The 20,345-nt window shown below is 28.7% G+C and overlaps 1 protein-coding gene across 1 annotated transcript in view; it reads left to right on the top strand.

The window, feature by feature from the left end:
* Positions 1–20,345, top strand: part of LOC129984425 (metalloprotease TIKI1-like) — a 261,041-nt gene that overhangs the window by 194,088 nt on the left and 46,608 nt on the right. Inside the window, exon 4 of the mRNA XM_056094302.1 lies at positions 17,407–17,725. Within this exon, the coding sequence (XP_055950277.1) occupies positions 17,407–17,725 (319 nt within the window). The remainder of the gene's footprint in view (positions 1–17,406; positions 17,726–20,345) is intronic.

The following is a 20,345-nucleotide window of genomic DNA, read 5'->3' as shown; positions in this document are numbered from 1 at the left end:
CTTCGCTGTTAAAAACTTCAAAGACAATCAAAGCCATTTTGAAATTTATGTTATGAAAACACAATTAGGCTTTTTTGTTCTGCAAACCGCCTTTCGCTATTAGTTGATTGTTCGGGTTAATGATTGATAAAAATTACAGGTAAATATGCCTTCAAGATTTTCTCAGAAAAAATATTTTTAAATTTTTATCGATGCAATTTATATATTATTTTTAAAATCGTATGTAGTTTGATTCATTGAGTTGTGAATATTCCTAATTTTCTATTTATACCTATGCGCATCACAAGAAAGAACAACGGAATTTAAAACGAGAGCACTTTAAAAATGTTTCAGCATTAATTGTTTCCATAATTGCAAGTAAGCAAAGTTTCAAAAATTTCATTAACAGCGTCATGTTCCACTGAAAGCTGCAAATATGCCTAAATAAGCTGATAATTCATATCTTTATCGTCAATAATAGAAGAAAGGCCAGACTGAAATGCTACTGATAAGAATGAAATTAGTTTGAGTTTCACTTCAACATTGAAATATATTGTTGTAAAATATGATCACATTTTTAAAAAAAAATAATTAATAATGGATATAATAATACAGCAAAGAATTGATAACATTGTAAAAATATTTTTTTTAATTTTGAAATAATGTAAATATTATTTTTTACTATAATATTCACTGTAATTATCAATGAAAAACTCCAACTTTTTCTTAATTTCTAGTTGATTAAAATGTTAATAAAAATGCTTCAAAGTGGGCATTTTTTACTCTCCAAAGTGTATATGTGCCAGCATGTGTTCTAGAGCAAAGACCCCTATGGGATATAGAGCGCCAACATATACGAACACATAAAAACATAGACTACAGTCACATGACATAACATAGACAATCTCTACTATTAATAATCTTTACAATTATTAATAGTAGAGACAACGCTCTCACGTATATCCTTTCAACTGACAGGGAATCCTAGTGATTCGAAATTCGGGGATATTCTGAGGCAAAAGAAAGTAGAGACAACGACTGAGTTCTCTACACAGGTTCAGTCTGATAAAGCCAATTCGCATTCTTAATAACTATAATCTAAACGAGGCGCCCGAAGGCACACGGAAAAATGTGAATGACTGGACTGCCATGACAGCAATATTTGTCATCACCAGCCACTGTACAACCTTTTACGTAGGAAGCACGCCCCGTCATCGATAGGAGATAGCCGACTTCCACCATTTCTATATCCACCCAGTTGTCGAGAACCAATCACCACACAGGAAACTTCTCATCCTCATTTCTGAGATGCCTCCTGATGGGAATCCGCACCCTTAATAAAGATAATTTCATTTATTTTTTAAATTTAATTACTCAATTATTACCTATTAATATTTATTTTTTGCTTCATTGCATACAACAATAACCTAAATGATAGAATAATTATGCATCCATTTCGAAAAGACAGGATGGTAAGATATTACATGGAAGAACGAATACATTTTTCAAGAGTTTTCTAATACTTTCCTGGAGGAAATATATCTGGAATATATTTGGCACCATTTAGATAAAATAGAAAAGTGTATGAATTAAATTGTTAAATGGACGGTTGATTTTGGAAACAATTACAAATATTTCTACTAAATAATCCTATCGAATCCCGAAATTAAAACCACTCGCCAAAAAATATGGGGGGAAAAAACTTCCCTTTTTTTTCCTATTGATTTCGATATGAGTTCCCATCTGATCACCTCTTTAGGACGCATCCAATAACTGATCCACTATGTCTTCCACTTTCTGGAATTCCCAAAGCTCCCATATTTACCGAGAAGTTACTTTTCTAAAAGTACATCCAAACATATTTAGTACCGGACAGTTATAAAATATCAGTATCGAGTGCAAAATTTGGAATCTATCATACCGTAATCTTATTCTCAGAAGTAAAGTATTGATTTTACTCTTTCAGTCACATAGGGCCAACTTCAAAATTCATTAAGAGCTTTTACTTAGTTAAATAAGAGGTTTACTTAGGTAAATAAGTTAAATATTCCTATTTTTATCGTCATTTATACATAGAAAAAGGCCAGACTTAAATATTACTGATACGAATAAAATTGATGCAATAATGAAATATATTGTCGTGAAATATAAAAATATTGTTTAAAATGATTAATAACAAATATAATAAAGCAGAAATGGATTATTAGCATTGAAAAGATACTTTTTTGAATTTTAAGGTAATGTAAAAATAACATTTCTACTGTATTATGTTTGGTACTTATCGATGAAAAACTCCGTTTCCCTTAATTTTACTAAAGCGCACAGTTTTACTCTACATAGAGTATAAGTGCCAGTATGGCAGCTCTACTGTTCGTCAACGGATTCTGAGACGACCACATTTCGACGACTACATCTCATTAAGGAGTGAGACGCGGAGCGATGATTGCATTTCAATATTCCCTTTGACCTGGAATTTCCCCTATTAGATACTAGTAAATATAAACATCTCCTCCTTTCATCTTTCCTTTCACCCCTATTTTGACGAATTAGGGGGGAAATGTTAACGCATGCGCAAAAATGCATGCGTTGCTTAAAATCCGTCAAATGCCTCTACGTTCTGTGTTGCCTCAATACACACAGACACATGAAACCGCAGACATACCTTCACTGTTATTGATAGTAGAGACGACATAATTTTTTATTCAGGTTTAGTTAGAGAACATCAACAGCATATTTAAGACATACGATTAAATTTTTTTAAATTTAATTAATTATAAATAATTAATTTTTTGTTGCAATGCATTCAACAGTGTCTGTATGCAATAACCTAAGCAATAGATTAATTAGGCACCCATCTTGAAAAGATAGGAAGGTAAGCTATTTATGGCATGAGTATATTTTCCAGGAGATCTATAGTGAGAAAAATATCCAATACTTTCAGGGAGTATTTAAATCTAGAATAAATTTTGTACCTTTTAAAAAGAAATCAATAAAAGTATGAATTAAATTTTAAATTAACGATGGCTGTAGAAAAACTAACTTCTTTTTCCACTAAATTATCTTACTGAATGCCGAAACTAAAAAGGCTTACCACAAAATATATATAATAAAAATCAATATCATCCTCTTTTTTCTTCTGTTGATTTCAATATGAGTTCCCATCGGATCATCATTTTAGGACGTATCCAATAACTCATCCATTATGTCTTCTACTTTCTGGAATTCCCCAAACTACCTTATTTACCGAGAAGTTACTTTTCTAAGAGTACATCCAAACATATCTGGTACGTGACAGTCATAAAATATCGGTATCGAGTCCAAAATTTGGAATCTATCATATCGTAATCTTATTCTCAGAAGTAAAGTATTGATCACATTTTACTCTTGCATTACTATTTCAGCCACGTGGCGCCTAAAATGATTTGCATATGATATCTTCGAATTCCTGCATTCAAATGAATTTGAGGAAAACTTTCTGAGGGCACCCACGTTTCTTTCATTTGCAAATTAGATGAACCAGAAGCGGTTTTGAGTTTACGTTCATTTTTGCGTAATTTACTTAAGACATCTGAAGCTTCTTTCGTAATGCGAAGGTTATTTGTATCAGAGTAGTAAGTTTTATGAGTAAAAATGATTAATTTCTCTTTTGAATTATTTCAATTTCTCTTAAACAATGAAAGCTAGATGGAAATCTGAACTTTAAGAGATGAATTCGACTACGGGAAAGAATTCAGGAAACGAACAGAATATTAAAAGTCACTCCCAATTACTTATTGAAATCTTCTAAAACCAGCTACATTTTAAAATGAATTGTACCTTTTATTGAATTGAAATTAAATGCCACTACCATCTAAAGAAGATTTTCATTTACATGAATTTTGCCAGACAATTTATTATTGTTTGTATGTACGACACTTAATTAAATTTTCATTAAATCCGTTACTAAGATTTATTTTTCTTCTTTTTAATATGTATTATATCATAAGTAACCTTAATTTTCAGAAAAAGCAATCAACTTTGTGCATAATTTGTTAAAACTTGCATTAGAAATATAAAACAAACATTTTTCTGCCGAAATTATTGGTTAAAATTTGAATTTACATTAAAAATTTACGATTATGATATTTTCAATTACGGCTCTTGTCTTTCAATTGTATTATATGTATTTTGATGCATTAAATTCTGTTGTTTTTAATATTATGTTTAATGTATATTAAGTGAATAAAATTTGTAAATTAAAACTTTATCTTTAACAAATGAGCCCACAACTTATAAATTTATACCTAACTTTAATTCAGCAAATTATTCCATACCTGATCACATGTATCTTCAATCAGGAAACATAGTTACTAAAAGGCAATGGTGAAGATAATGAAAATAAAATAAAGCTTATCTGTTGATTGTACAAATAAATCATTTAAAAATTAGTAACATAAGAATGTGAGCTGCAGATATTGAAGAGTTTGATTAATAGTGTCAAATGATATAGAAAGATGCCGGATTCAAATTTATCATATTTTAGGATTTCTCATCGAGTTTAATGCACCGACGTTCGATGGATCAGTTCATTTCTGTCAGTCAGTACAAAATGTAAATTGCTTTTTTTTTCCTAAATATACACAAAGCCCATTTAAAATAGACAAATATTAGTATTTGAATTATTATCATTGAGGCATCATATTTTAAGTAAGTAGGTTGAAATTCTGAGAGTATGTTTCATGATTCAATGAAATAAAAGAATTCATTTCTGACTCTTAAAGAACAATAATGTTTATATTCATAGTCTGACATCATGTCTCGGAAAAGTCACAAAATGCCACTTCTTTTTAGAAATCGCATTAAAAAAAGATTTGATTTCAAAACAGAATGATTTTTACTATTTATTTCAGGTTGGAAAGTATTGTAATCCAAATTCTGCATCTGCTATGATATAGCCACAGGTGTATCTTCAAAATTGATTTTCCGAAATAAACCATGAAATATGTATTGAATCAGATCTCTAACCAATTACCTGATAAAAAGTATCAAGATACTAATATAAAATAAAATTTCCAAGTTTCATTAACAGTCATTAGACATCTTTTATCTGCACTGTGCTATCTTCTATTTTTTTCTTGTTCCAAATTACCTAAACGTTATTTTTGTGAGATCCTTTCATAATGCATTTTTTATTGCATTAAAAAAAATTAAGTAAAAAAGTGCCCGTGTAGAAGCAATTTCACTCATGAAAATAAGTAAAATTCACACATTGACATATCCGATTTATACAACGATACGTAACCGCATTTATTAAAAATTTTAGTGAAGAAGGCAAATGATAATGGCACCGTGAAAAAATACTACCATTGGACAAAATTTATAATTTATTTCACGACACTTCAGTTCTTTTGAATTATCGCTTCACGCTAACATAGCAAAACATTCGGATAAAATAATTTTATCAATAATCTGGCTAGATATAACATTTCATAATCACAGCATAAAGAAATTACAAGACTGAAATATAGTAATAAACGTCAATTCAACTTTTGAGCAACACTGAAAAGCTGTTTTTCTTTCTTAATTCATCTTTTTGGCGCCATTCACTTTTCTTTATCATTTTCTGTATCAAAATATCTACTTAAATAAGATCTTTTCTGATCTTATCTACATTGAATAAAATTAATTTCTCGATAACAAAGTTTTGAGACGTTATCTTCTAAAAAAAATTCATGTCCCAAAATTCTTGAATTCGTTATTGGGTTTTGAATATATTTTAAAATTCTACGAGATCGTGATACATTTATTATAAGTATCTATACAATCTTTAAGCATTTATATCAGCGAAACAAGTTTATTTTTGTTAAACAATCATATTTAAAGATTAATATACCATTACAAATTTTTATAGCTGAAATAAGATTTGATACTTTTAATAATTATAATAATAACTTTAATGATTTTAATATAACTTTTAAAAATTGCAGTTTTTCTTCAGTTGCGTTTGGGGACTGATAAAGTTAAAATTCTTTTCTTAATAATAATAAATTTATTTTAAGAGGATAGCATAAAATCAAATTCTATGTGATTCCGGATATCAATGTAAGTCGTAAAAATCTTTCATAAAATTTTGTAAAAGAATTCTAATTATTTCTTAAATTTATCAACAGATAATGGATAATTCGTAATTATCATTACTAAACCATAATACTATGAAAAAAATAATGCACATATCCATTGATTTTCTGCTTATTTTCAATCAAAAGTATTATTTTTTTACAAAATGATTCAAAAAATAGTATTAAATCTTCTTATTTTCGATATGCACTAAACTCTTCTATTTGAGAACTGATGCATTTCCAGTACCGAATCTGATATTCCTAAGACGTGACAGTTGTAAAATATGGCCGATGCCGAATATATTGGAGTCAAAAGTATTTCTTCCGCTCCGGATAAGAATTTATGATAAGTTTCTCGCGTATTAAAATTTCCTGCACGTGGTACTCAGAGGGATCTCCTGAGCATCTGGTATGACAAAATGTGACCGGATATTTCTCTCTGCAATTACCTGCTCATGTGATGAAAGTGGAATGATTGTCCATCTTGACATGCATATCGTTTGTGAAAGTAAATTTAGTTTAGATCAAATGGTTTAATTTTAACTCAACTACACACATGAGGATTTATGCTCATTTTTACATAAAATATTCACTTATCTTTTCAAAAATTCATTAGTAATAATCCTTATCCTATGTACGCCTGTTTTCCCTTATTCGTATGTGAAATAATGAATTATATTAAAGCATTGCGTTGAGGCAATTAGATAATTTTCGATCAATCGGATGTAAATCAAAGTACGTTATTGAAGTTATACACTATTTAAAGATGAAATGAAAAAAATTAATATTGAAATCAAAATTTCGCTCAGAATTATATCAAGGAATCACCAAGAATAAATTTGTCCAACATGGAATCATAATGTAGCTTAGTTGGATTCCATATCTAGGAATCACCAATGTTAAATCTGTCAAACAATGGAATCAAAATTTCGCTAACAATTAAATCTAGGAATAGTCATTTTTTATCATTTTTTTCTTGGTTTACATTTGTTTCTTATTAAAGGCATGAGTTCAATATCTGTCCTTTGCTTTTAAAATAGCTTTGCCTTTTTTCATTTAAACTTTTTCTTGCTATTTTATTTTAATTCAACGAAAGTTTGGCGTAGTTTAGTTATGAATGGCCTCATGCCAATGAAACCCAAAAAGACTAAACCAACCTAAGAATCACCAAGGATAAATTTGTCAAACGTGGAATCAATTCAAACTCTTAACTCATGGAATTAACTCTTACTTATACTTGCCTATTTTTAACTTAGCTGTATGCAAAGATATTTTTCATTGTTTGCTGTAATAAGTAAATTTAAAATTTGGTCATTTTAATTGTTCTTTTAAATTCATATTAGTATTTTTTTTTTTACCATTGCATTTCTATCCTATATCTATTTTTTCAAAATAATGATATTAACAGATTCATCGTAAATCTCAAGAATTAAATACAGTTTACAAAATTATATATACTGATTAATGAAAAATTTATTTCCTACAGTTAATTGGGATATCTCTTTAAAAAGAATGAATTTTTCTACTTGCATAATAAATTCAGATAACGCATTTTGATTATTCTGTATATCAAACTTGGTGATATTCCAACAAAATTCAGAAATGGAATATTTATTAATTATTGACATTTTACTGTTAGACAGATGCACCAAACCCATCAAAACTGTTCTTGTTTGATGGCCGATATTGCTAATATATGTCCAGTGAATTGATAATTTCAACTCTAACTTTTCATAATATCATCCAAACATGATTGCCAAGAGAAGGAAACTATTTTCAATATTAAATTGGTTGGGTAAATGCCTAATTCTGAGATCGCCATTTTAACCAATATTCGCATCACCCATAACCGATGATTATTGATTTCTGATGTGAAATATTTCTGCTGACACAAACCAATTTAATTGGGAAAACTGTCCAATATAGATGCATCATGCTTTGAAATTTCACATCATATTTCGAAGTTGCGAAGATTAATTAGTTTTCTGTCAATCGAATCATAGAATTAATCGCTTTATTTCCAAGAATTTCAGTAACCATAATTTTATGTTCCATGTGTTATTTTAACAAATTTCAGTAAAATCCGATAGCAACCAGGGAATCAATCATATTGTCTCGTTTGTGTTCTGTTTGAACTTATTTCTAAACAGAACTTCTTTTTTAAATGAGGTATTTCTGAAAAAAAAGTTGACCGTTTTCTTAAATACGCTAAAATCGAATTCATAAGCCATGATTTATTTATGATCATAGGTTCTTTTTTTTTTTAAATTTAGTTTTAATGGCACACAAGTAAAAAAAATAGCAATTTTACGCCAAATTTATGGCCTTAAGAGTCTAACATGGAAAATACATCTTGATATATTAATAATTGTAGGTATGCATTTTAGAGGAGATATATAATTAGCACCGGCATATATATATATATATATATATATATATATATATATATATATATATATATATATATATATATATTGGAATTGAATTTGAAGACTTTCGAATGTCTTCCCTTAGAAATTAGGAGAAAATTTCCAATTTGTAATTTTAATCATACCTTAGATACCTACATTGTCTTTTCTTTAGTCATACTTAACATTCTGATCATACCTGTTCGAAATGTTGTTCGAAAATATGATTCTTTGGCTTTAAATGTTGTTAAAGTTTCAATATTCTTTATTTATGCGAATGAAGAATACCGTTTTTATTCAGAAGAAGGGTATTAATATTTTTAAGATAGAATTATTCTTATTATTTGTCTATTCTTATTATTCTATAATTTTCCATGAAATATTTTATGTTTGCATATATTTTCCTTTAACTGTTTTTATAATTGCAAATTTGGATTGAAGAAATTCCAAAGATATTTTTTTTCATTTAATTTTATAGTAAAATATGAATAGTTCATTTATATAATTATTGGTAGATGTAAAGAGATAATGTTTAAAATTTATAGCATTTGAAATTTAGTAAGCAGCTATAAAATGCTACAATTCAAAAATATAGAAAGATGTTCCTAATTAGATTGAAATTTATTAAATGTCTTTAAACTCCATCCCACGATCCATTTACTTTTCTTTAAAGTCTGAATTTGAAAGAAAGAAAAGTAAACCAGATGCCATTTTTCGAAAGCCTTGAATTAAATACGTATTAAAGGCATACCATATTTAAAATGACACTTTTATTGTTTTATTAAAAGAATTACGTCAAATATTAAATATTGAATATGAGGATAAAACATATTTTTTGTTCTGTGCAACTATTTACAAAACACACGCTATGTATCAGATTTGTTGTTAAATTCAATTATGATGCATTACCTTAATTTAACATTTTCTTAAATGCTTATAGAAATGAAAGAATGATGCTAAGTGACATTCATATGTCGAAATTTTTATTTGTTTGACTCTTATGTAGATTATAAGTATATAAATCTTCGAATCTGCCTTCGAATTGTTTCTGAAAACTGAAAATCACATGTAAAATCAAGTATTTCATATATCGTTGTATCTTAATAATGGCGATTCGTACAGTTTTGGACAATCAAATTTTTATCATTTAAATGAGAGAAATGTCAATTCGGTTTTAAAGTTTCAAAGATTAGGCAAAAGAAAGTGTCAAAGAAGAGCAATCTTCAAAACAGAACTGGAGATTTGATGAATCTTCATGTTTTGAACTTTTCAGAATCCTCCCGAAAAACACTTTTTTGGAATTATATCTATCTGCCTATCTATGAACAGGATAACTGAAAAAAGTTGAGCTAGACTGATGAAATTTGATATATGGCATTTATATCATGTCTGTAAATTTCCGTCAAATTTTGGAAAAACTTCATTCAGAGAAAAATTGTCTATCTTGTCTATCCGAATAAAAGTTAGCATGGTAACAATAAATAAAGATCAAAATGGACCAAATTTGCTAAACAGATTTTGCTTTCTTCAGTAGGGACCAATATAAAATTTTGAATTAAATTCTATACGGTGTTGACCGTCTGTCGATCTGTATTTTTGAGTGCATATGAACGCTATAACGCAAAAAAGCAATGACTGAAATTGAATGAATTTTCTTACATTTTTTTTTTTTTTTTTTACTAAGATTCTAATTTTGTATCAAAATTTCATTTTTCAATTTATAGGAAAAAAGTTATTAAAAATAAATATTCGGTTTTCTGATACTTGTGTATTCACCGAATACCAGCAATAAACTGCCAAAAAATGCATGTATGGTAATGGTATAAGGTTAATGATGCCCAAATGCCGATGTCCTGTACTATTAATTTTTATTACTATTTGTTTATTAATATTTTGATTTCTTTTATGCTAATTTTTGTTACTTGACATCCGCATATTCATGTTGAATTGTTTCCCTAGAATTCGGGTAAAAATTACCGATTTAGGAATGAAAGTTGAATTTTCTTCGTCGTCTGATTTTCTATAAAATAAAATATAAATAAGTACTTTTAGAAATCATTGAAATACTTTATATAGGGTGCATGGAATCGCATGTCATTAATACCAAAGATGAGCATTGCATTATAAATATCGTTTAATTTTTACCACATAAAGGGAAGTAGATACGAATTTAGAAAAGTAGGTTCTGAATAACGAAAATTCTAAAATAAATTTTCTAAAAAAATCGGCAAAACAATTCATTGTAACTAATAGGATTTATTTTCTTTTTTACTACTTTATTTCTCTTAATTCATTAATGCACTCATCTATATGAAAACAAATAAACAAAAACAATATTCTAATCGAAACCTAAATTTGTCTTTCTTTAAGAAAATTTTAACTTTGAAATAATAAATCGATAGTTCTTAGTAAATTTAACCTCAGAAGTTTTGAAAGACAAGTGTTCTAAACAAAACACTAATTAATAGATGCGTATTTTCTAAGGAGGAAAAACAACATTTAATTTATTTTCATTATCAAGAAAATTTCACATTGAAATATAACTTTTGTTACTTATTAATTAATAGGTTGACTGTAATTAAATGCAATGATGCAAATTTTCAAATATTGCTTTTCTTCTTTCGAAAATCTCTAGAAACTACGATTATAATAAGTCAGTTGGGTTTAAAAGTAGCTTTCAATCTAGAGAATAAAACTCTAATCAACGAAAAATATCAAAAAGTTTGAGATCTTCAAGAAAGTGATTTGTTATCTTATTGTTTATCACAAGCAACGGCAAACTATTAACGTTATTCTTTTTCGCTCAAAAACGTTTTTTGAGCATTGGAGTCTAGATTAGAAGATAGAATTAAATGATTTTTTGAAATAAGTTTCACTTTATTAGAATTAACGCGTGAAGATGAAGAGTAATGTCTTTTAGGATCTTCTTAGACATTTTGGATTCTTAGATCCAAAAGGGATTCAAGTAATATTTTGTTTCATTGAAAATATTCAGAATGAAATACGTCTATCAAAAAATTGAAATATCTGCCACATGGATTAAGTGGATATTGTAGACTGAATATAAAAATGTGATAATGTTTTTCGTTACTATTTATTTCTCTCAGAAATAGTCATAGTACAATATAAATATTTTTTAAAAAAATTTTGTTACTCACTTATTTTGTTTGTTACTTTAATAATATATTTTATAACACTGTCATTGATTAGGCTTAAGATTATGTTACAATATTTTCGTTAAGTTCGCGGAGCATTCGTCAACTGTCAAAATGTTCTCATACAGTTGAAAAACAAACGCATTGGAAAGTGGGAAAATATAACATCTCCGTTCATTAAAGAAAAATTGTGAAAACTACTGAATGAACCTGTGCGTAGAATCCTAATCAATTTAAGAAAGAAAAATAATATGAACAGGCAGAAGTGGGAAGTGCCTTTTTTAACCCTTTATTGAGGAGGTGAAAATTTAGGACTTATCTGGGGAAGCGCGGCCTACGACACCGCATTTTCTTTACGCTCAAATTAAATTTCCTAATCAAAGTATTAGTTTGAGAATCGGCCAATATATTCTGCAAATATTTTTCTTGATATATAAATATGTTTCAGAATTTTTTCAAAATATATTATTATTGAAAAATGTTAACTGCGTTGGAACATGTATTTTCTTCTCAAATTGTAGATATAATGCATAGTTTTAAAAAGTAATCTTGGTTACAGTAATTGAGTTGGAACATGTATTTTCTTCTCAAATTGTGGATATAATGCATAGTTTTAAAAAGTAATCTTGGTTACAGTAATTGAGTTGGAACGTAATTTCTTTCATGTTGCAAATTCTATGTTGTAACAAATAATATACTTGAAAAAGCATATTACTTTTTATTTTTTAATCCATATTTATTTTTCCAGTATATTAAGGTATATAGAAAACAATACAATGGAAAAATAAGCAATTATATGAAAAAAATGGCAATGTGTAAAATGAATCTTTTTTTTTATCGGAATCAAATGTAAGCGATTCTTTCAAATGCATTTTAAGCATACAGGTAAAGTACTAGTATAAAAACTCTGTAGATATTTCTCTTGTTATATTAATATATTTTAGAAGTGTTTCGAAATATATTATCACTAGAAAAATTATATTTGGACATACATATCAAAATCAGTCGAATGCGAACTTTCATCGAAAAAATCCTCTGTATAATTATCCTTATCACTAAAATCCCTTTCCCCTTCATTTAAGAGTCTCTGGAGCTATGCTTCATAACGAGAATCAGTAGGTTGGATGATGTTTCCAGAACCAAGTTTTAGAGCCATCTGCTAAGCTTTGTATAATAGTGGAACGCTAAGAGGGAGGTGCGGTCTCACAGCCATCGCGCAAAGAAATAGCAGAAATATTTAAAAAAGCATCCCCTGAAACCGTTTGAAAAAGTGCACCTGTAGTGAAGGTCACAAAACAGTAAGCTTCTGGGTCAATCCATACAATTGAACTAAAAATAGAATAAGGGTGACCGAAAGCTCATCTATAGCGGCCTGACAGACCGCACCTCACCTGTTAGGGGTTATAAAATTAACCAAAGAAATCAACAATTAAAATAAAGAAGGTTTAAAAAAATGGCATGTTTACATTTTTCCCATAATACTGTTTAAAATTGCGGATATAATGCATAGTTTGAAAAAGTAATCATGGTGACAGAAGGGACTCAAACGAAAAGAGTTACCAAAATAATATTAGGAAGCAAAGTTACAAAGTTGTTTTAGCAAACCGATACAATATGCTATATGACAGGGATAAACAGCACACAATGAAAAACAAATTAAAACATAGAATAAAAACCAACATTTTGTAACAGACTCAAAAAAATCGGGGGAAAGTTAAGACAAATAGAATCTAGTTTTGGATAAATTCCAGAAAAAAAACTAGATAAGTGTATAAGAAATCCGAAAACATGGATTAAAAATTATCTAAAATTGGAAACAAATATATATTGGATGTAAAGTGCTAATTTAAACCATTAGTCCGTTACATATGCAAGTGATTATTAAAATAATGGAAATACTACTGAAATATAAATTCAAACTGTTATTTATTTCGAATATCTACTTTCAACAATTTATGCAAAATTATTTATGCACAAGGAAAAAATATTTTTATAAAATCATAATTTTATAATTAATTATTCATGCTTTCATAATTAATAATCATAATTTCTTCATTTCATTTGTAGTATAATTACGAATAGTCCAGTTTCAACAATAAAAAAGTATTTATTCTTTTCTTTTCTTTTTTTTACAAAATACGTGACACCTTTCCTTGAAAAAAATTTCAACTTGATGCAAACGAGCAAACCGATATTCAAATGAATATATATCGAAAGGAAAACATGTCATCTGTGCTTTGTTTCAGCACGTTAGTGTTACCAATGTAAGGAAATATAAAAGCAGAATTTGTGTCTTGCAAATCTAGCACAGAAAACACAAGAAATGATTTTCTGTCAGACAGTCTCACGATTGAGAGAGAGGTATCTTGAGATGCCTTTCAAACAAATCCTTTTGGAAAATATTTGCAAAATCACACTGGTAAAAGATAGAAAAAGAAAGGCCAGAACAGAAAAAAAAAACCTTAATTTTCAAGAAGAGTCTTCGTCACTTCGATAGGTATATTGAAATTCGAAGTTCTTCTACATCTCACCTCTAAAAAGAAACATAAAAACCCCATCATGAATACATTCTCGAATTCCCATTTGCATGATATTTCTTTTCATATTCACGCCTAGGAGTATTCTCTGGAATCCTTTTCGAGTTGTTTCTTTGACATATATGAGTCTTGGTGTTTAATTTTTAAAAGCATTTTTTTTTTCAGTTAAATGGAATTTATTTGATATTATTACTTTCATTTTTGCTTTTACAAAAGACATTTAATGGTACCGAATATGAAATTTAGCAAAAACGTTATTGCCCAACTATTGCTAAGGTGCCTTTTCTATTCCGTTTCATATTTTGTTTTCGATGTTTTGCATGCTATGTCATTTATTCAAGCAGTACGTATATTTACTTTTTATAAAGTTGAATGTGTGTGTGTGTGTGTGTGTGTGTGTGTGTGTGTGTGTGTGTGTGTGTGTGTGTGTGTGTGTTGGCATTCTCAAGGCTTGACCGTTACACCTAGAGATGCCACTCATAGCATATATATATATATATATATATACTTTGAAAGGTGGCCAATCCTGAAAGATCCTTTAAAATTTTAAATTATTAAAAAATAAGTGAAAATTTGAAGTTTTCCTACAATAATATTTGAAAATATTACAATAAAAATAATTATTTAAAATTAAAAAAAAAAACTTTTTGTCCCACAAAGACATACGAATGAGCTTCTCTAAAGAATAAAACAAGTGCCACGGGTATTTCATCAATCATACTCAAAAAAGGGGAAGGGAAGAAATTTGCCAGAAATATCCAAGCAATTCGTGCGGAATGCGTAGAACCTATGAATAGATCAACGATTCTCAAACACTGAGCCGCAGCACTTTTGTGTGCCGCCAAATTTCAGAAATGTATATGGTAAAAATTATAATGATTTTTTTTATTACCAGTACAGTTTGTTTAAATAAAAGAAAAGAACACTGTAAAAGAAAACTGTTGTTTTTATAACAGTTAAAAACTGTTTTCTATAAAAACAGTTTTTAACTGTTTTTACCTTCGATAACTGTTAAATTAAAACTTCATAATTTTGGTGAAGAAATTATATTACCAGCGTGTCGCAAAATTGAAAAAATAATGATTGGTGAAGCAGCAGATATTGATATTTGTAAAATATGATTCAATCCATCGCAGAAGCAGAGATGTGTCACAAAGTATTGAACAAAATACTGCAAAAACTCTTGCAAATTCAAATTTTGCTCACAAATCGATGAAAAAACAGATATTATGGGAAAAGAATAAATTGCATTCGTTTGGTTTATTCGCAAAAATGGTATCATTAATCAATTTTTATATTGTCGTGAATTACCTTATTTTACAACTGGCAAACATATTTTTGATGTAATTAGTTCATATTTAGAAGAAATTAAATTTTCTTGGAATTCATGTACTGGCATTTGCATAGACGGTGCTCCAGCTATGACTGGACATCTAAAAGGATTTGTAGCGCATGTTAAAGAACTGAATGAGGATATATTAGTTACCCATCGTTTTTTGTATCGAAAAACACTTGTTACAAAATATTTACCATCAGAATTAAAAATAGTTCTGGAATAAAGTGTTAAAATGGTTATTTATAAAAAATCAAAACCATTAAAACGTCGCTTATTTAGTAATTTATGCCAAGCTATGGAAGCTAAGTACGAATCCTTGTTACTCCATGCGGAAGTGAAGTGGTTGTCCAGAGGAAAGGTTTTATCTCCTGTGCTGGAATTAAGACATGAAATCAAAATGTTTTTTGTACAAAATAAAAATTATGATTTTGTTCATTTGTTGGTAAATGAAATATGAGGTGCTAAATTAGTTTACTTATTAGACATTTTTTTTATTTGTAATAAAATAAATTCAAATATGCAAGGGTCGAAAGAAAATATATTAAACTCAACAGATAAACTGGTGGGATTCCAAAACCAAATAGTTTTATATAAGAATAAAGCCCAGGAAGGCAATTTGGAAAAGTTTGAGTCAGTCCCAAAAGATTTTAATAAAACTATTCATAAAATTGTCATTGACCATTTGACAACATTAGAAGAGAGGATTATTCTTTATTTCATTACCTTTATTAGAAGAGAGGATTATTCAATATTTCATTATTCTTATTAGAGGAGAGGATTATTCAATATTTCATTATCCTTAATAGAAGGAGGTTTATTCATTATTTCATTATCCTTATTAGAAGGGAGGATTATTCATTATTTCATTATCCTTATTAGAAGAGAGGGTTATTCAATATTTCATTATCCTTATTAGAAGAGAGGATTATTATAAATTGGATTAATATTAGATGCGATTATCCCACGATAGCCAAAAAAGGTTTAAAAATATTATAATTTTTTACATCTTATTTGTGTGAATTCGGATTTACAGTATTAACCAACATGGATACGAAAACAAGACCGAGACTGTTAACTGTAGAAGACGATATGAGAGTAGCATTATCATTTTTACGACCAAATATATATGAAATTATCAAAAAACATCAAGCTCAAATTTCTCACTAAAAGTATTCTTATTATTACCTTGTAATTAATCACTTAATAAACGCACTGTTGTTTTTGTGGTACATATATTTTATTTTACGTTATTTTAAATTTTATTATTTTTCAAAATTATTATCTAAATTATTTTACACAGTGTATTATAGGAAGTAAACAACTTTTATACTTGTCTTTTTCTTTGTGTGCCACTAAATATTGAAATCGTTAAAAGTGTGCCGTAACGGATAAAAGAAAAAGGTTGGGAGTCACGGGAAGATGTTTACGGGTTTTCGATATTGATAGAATTAAAGTCAGATCGCAAGGCAAAATTAAATAGTGTGTGTAGTTAAAGTAATTTCCCAAATTTAAAATATTCACATATAACATCCGAGATATTATAATAAATAATTCTAATATCAGCTTTCTATACATGTAAATAACTATAAAGAGAGTAGATATATTAGCTTAAATAAATGAGCAAAGTTATTATTTAAGTATTTCATCTTTAACCGCAGCATTTTATTTCTTGTGTTGCCTCATTTGTAAATTACGTGATGAATTATTTAATGTTCGTAAAATAAAGAAATTCATTTGGATCAGAATTAAAATACGCTTTGAAAATGAATCGTATTCCTTCTAGCAATAATATTTCTAAACAAGGCATACGTATAAGAATCAAAAGCAATCTGTCGTTACTGTTTAGCTCTTTATACCTATTCCTTTGCTCAAAATCAGCTTCTTTTCTTTCAGGTACTGTTTGCTTTGAACCACACTCTTCTGCAACACGAATTGCGAGAAAGTGAAATGCATTCTTCTTACACCACAGATGATCTTATCCGGCATTACAACTGTGGTGATCTCAACTCAGTGGTATTTGGACAGGATACAGCACCCGTGCCCAACCTCTCCAATAACTCTTTATCAGAAGAAGACGCCGCGCTGGCCCGGAACATCGATCTCTACTTCCGGCAGGAGCTCATTTATAATCGCAATAAGAGAATGGGCAGTAGAGTGGTGCAGTTAATGCAACAGCATCCTGATCAGAGTTTGTTCTTTGCCTTTGGAGCAGGTGAGTGAGCTGTACCTTTGGGTAATCTTTAGAATAATTGAATTTTTTCACTTTTTGTTCCAAATTTTAGTTAAAACTGGAAATACACCAATACCTCCCACCAGAGGGCACTTCAGAATTGAGGATGATAAGCTTCCAGTTTGGTGGTTGGTTCTCGCCACCATTGATACATAAACGGTCGAGTCTATAAGCTTCTGTCCATGACGGGATGTGCTTCCCACACGGGGAGGGTTGAACCGTGGCCGGTAATGGCTCTTAGAGCTCAAGCATTGTTTCCACCAGTGACGCTGTCGTGGTGGTTCGGTCAATCAGATTTTTTTCCGTTTACCTTCGGGAATGTCGGAGTACCCAATGTGGTAATATTCCACTCCAGAACATGAAATGATCTAGAACCATGCATATTGATAGAAAATATATGTGCAAGTAAATTTTTAATAAAAAATTAGTGGAGATATTCTCTTCCACCTTTCAGTGTATCTTCAAAATATGGCGTATTTTATGCAGAGGGCAGGGAAGGAAATTTGTATTTTAAAGCAATGCATTTATTCTTTAACAAATCCGGTCCGAAATCTCATACCGTTATGAAAGTTTCATACCAAGACAACATTGCAAATTCATCAGCATCGTTTAATTTTTGCCATTTTTGAAATATGAATTTTAAATGCATACAAAAAGACAAAAATAGCATTCCAACAAGCGAATTTAGTTTGCTATTTGAAATGCATAAATAACTATTGAAATCAGAAACAAATTGAACTCATATATTTTCGCATGTATCCATATTATCCATCAAATCATGTATATTGTTTTTAAGTTACCGTACTACAACACACATGAACAGGAAGGAACGCAGGCATTATTCAAAAAAGGTGTTTTTTTTTATATTAAATTCTTGGAATTTTAGAGTCTCGAAGTTCAGTTGCTGTCCAGGAAAAAAAATCATAATTCTCGAAATAAAAAAAGGATAATATTCTTGACAATTACTTTGTATGATTTAACCAATTAAGTAAAGTGCGATATGCATGCTTTCCGCTCTTTCCACCTACTAGATTTGTGGTTTAAACTGGTGTGATTAAACTCATGTGGTTCGTATTTTTTGCCACCTTCGTTAGTCATTTTCAAAACATTATATTTCGCAATGGGAAATAATATCTGTTGACTGCAAATGATTTAATTAAAAGTTTTGAACAGAGGTTTTTTTACAGAAATTTCCATTTCAATTGATATCAAGATTAAATTAATTTCATTTTCTATTAAAATTGCGATCAAATTTTCCATATATATTTTTCTTAATTTGACAATTAATCAAAATTGGCTATAAGTATCTTTTACTGTAGAAAAGAAAAGCACATGGAGGAATAGTGAAAGAATATAATGTTCATTTAACTTCATTGGCTATAAAACTGAAATACAAACCAGGATTATAAGAAAAGCATTATTAGAAAGACAAAAATCCATCTCTATTATTTGATTCGACGAAAATTCCAAAAATACATCTATACAATAGAATCAATTTTCATGGCATATCGCTAAGACGAAATATTATCTCCAAACATGTACTTTCATAAGAATATGAATGAAAAACCTAAAGTCATGGAAATATTATCGATAATAAAAACAGTAAGGTTATTTTTTTTTCTTTGTGAAAAAAGCGGGATTGAAAGACAGATAAGAAGAAAAACAGAGTTCGGATGGCAGCTTGGATAAAAGAAGAAATGGAAGATTTTTTTATGATTTGGAGAAAAAAAAATAGAGAAATTGAAGAGATAGAAAGAGACGACGAAAAAAAACAGTATGTTTCGTAGTCCTGTTTTAAGTATTTTTTAATGCATTAGGATCAATAAATATGAATATAATTATAAATAAATATGGATATAAATTAAAATGCAAGTTAAACATGGAAATTATCATTCATTATGATTTGTATACTTTATGATGACTGACATATATATTACAAATAAGTCGTTATCAGAATTTAAAGATTTTGATTTAATATTTTGCTCATAGTTTTAGCTGTTAAATGTGGGAAAGTAAGTCAGTTTCAATAAATCAAATTTAGTTATTAAAAGTATCTACAGACTTTTATTAGTGTACTAAAAACCCTGTTTTTAATCCAAATTCATTTCAATATTTCAATATCAAGGTCTAGAGATCCTGTAAATCAATATCATATGGATCACTGGATCTAATGACCGAATATAAGAATTCAGTTAACTTAATTTTTTATGAAGCAGTAAATAACTTCCACAGCTTTTGAAACAGTGTATTCTTTTATAGGATGCACAATTGTATAAATTTCCATTTGCCTCTCGCATTAAGAAATGTTTATAAACTATCTTAAATTATTCAATCTTTACCAATATAACAAAAATCAAGTTGAATAAAAGTGTTCTCAATTGTTTCAAGTTCTACTGACAGTTCAAAGTATTAACTGAAAAAGTAATAAGTGAATTTTCTATGCTTACATAAAAAGTATGGAGTCTTTTTTTTTTAAAGTCTTGTCTTTAATAATGCTAGCCAATACACTTATTTACATGTTTACCAACTAATTTTTCATAAAAATCAAATTTATAAATTTAGTCAAATTAATTAAATGCGATTTAAATTCTGAGAAATTTTA

This window comes from Argiope bruennichi, chromosome 9 (genome assembly GCF_947563725.1).
Source record: "Argiope bruennichi chromosome 9, qqArgBrue1.1, whole genome shotgun sequence".
NCBI lineage: Eukaryota > Metazoa > Arthropoda > Arachnida > Araneae > Araneidae > Argiope > Argiope bruennichi.
Note: the sequence above shows the minus strand (reverse complement) of the source record. Positions and strands in the feature narration are given on the sequence as shown.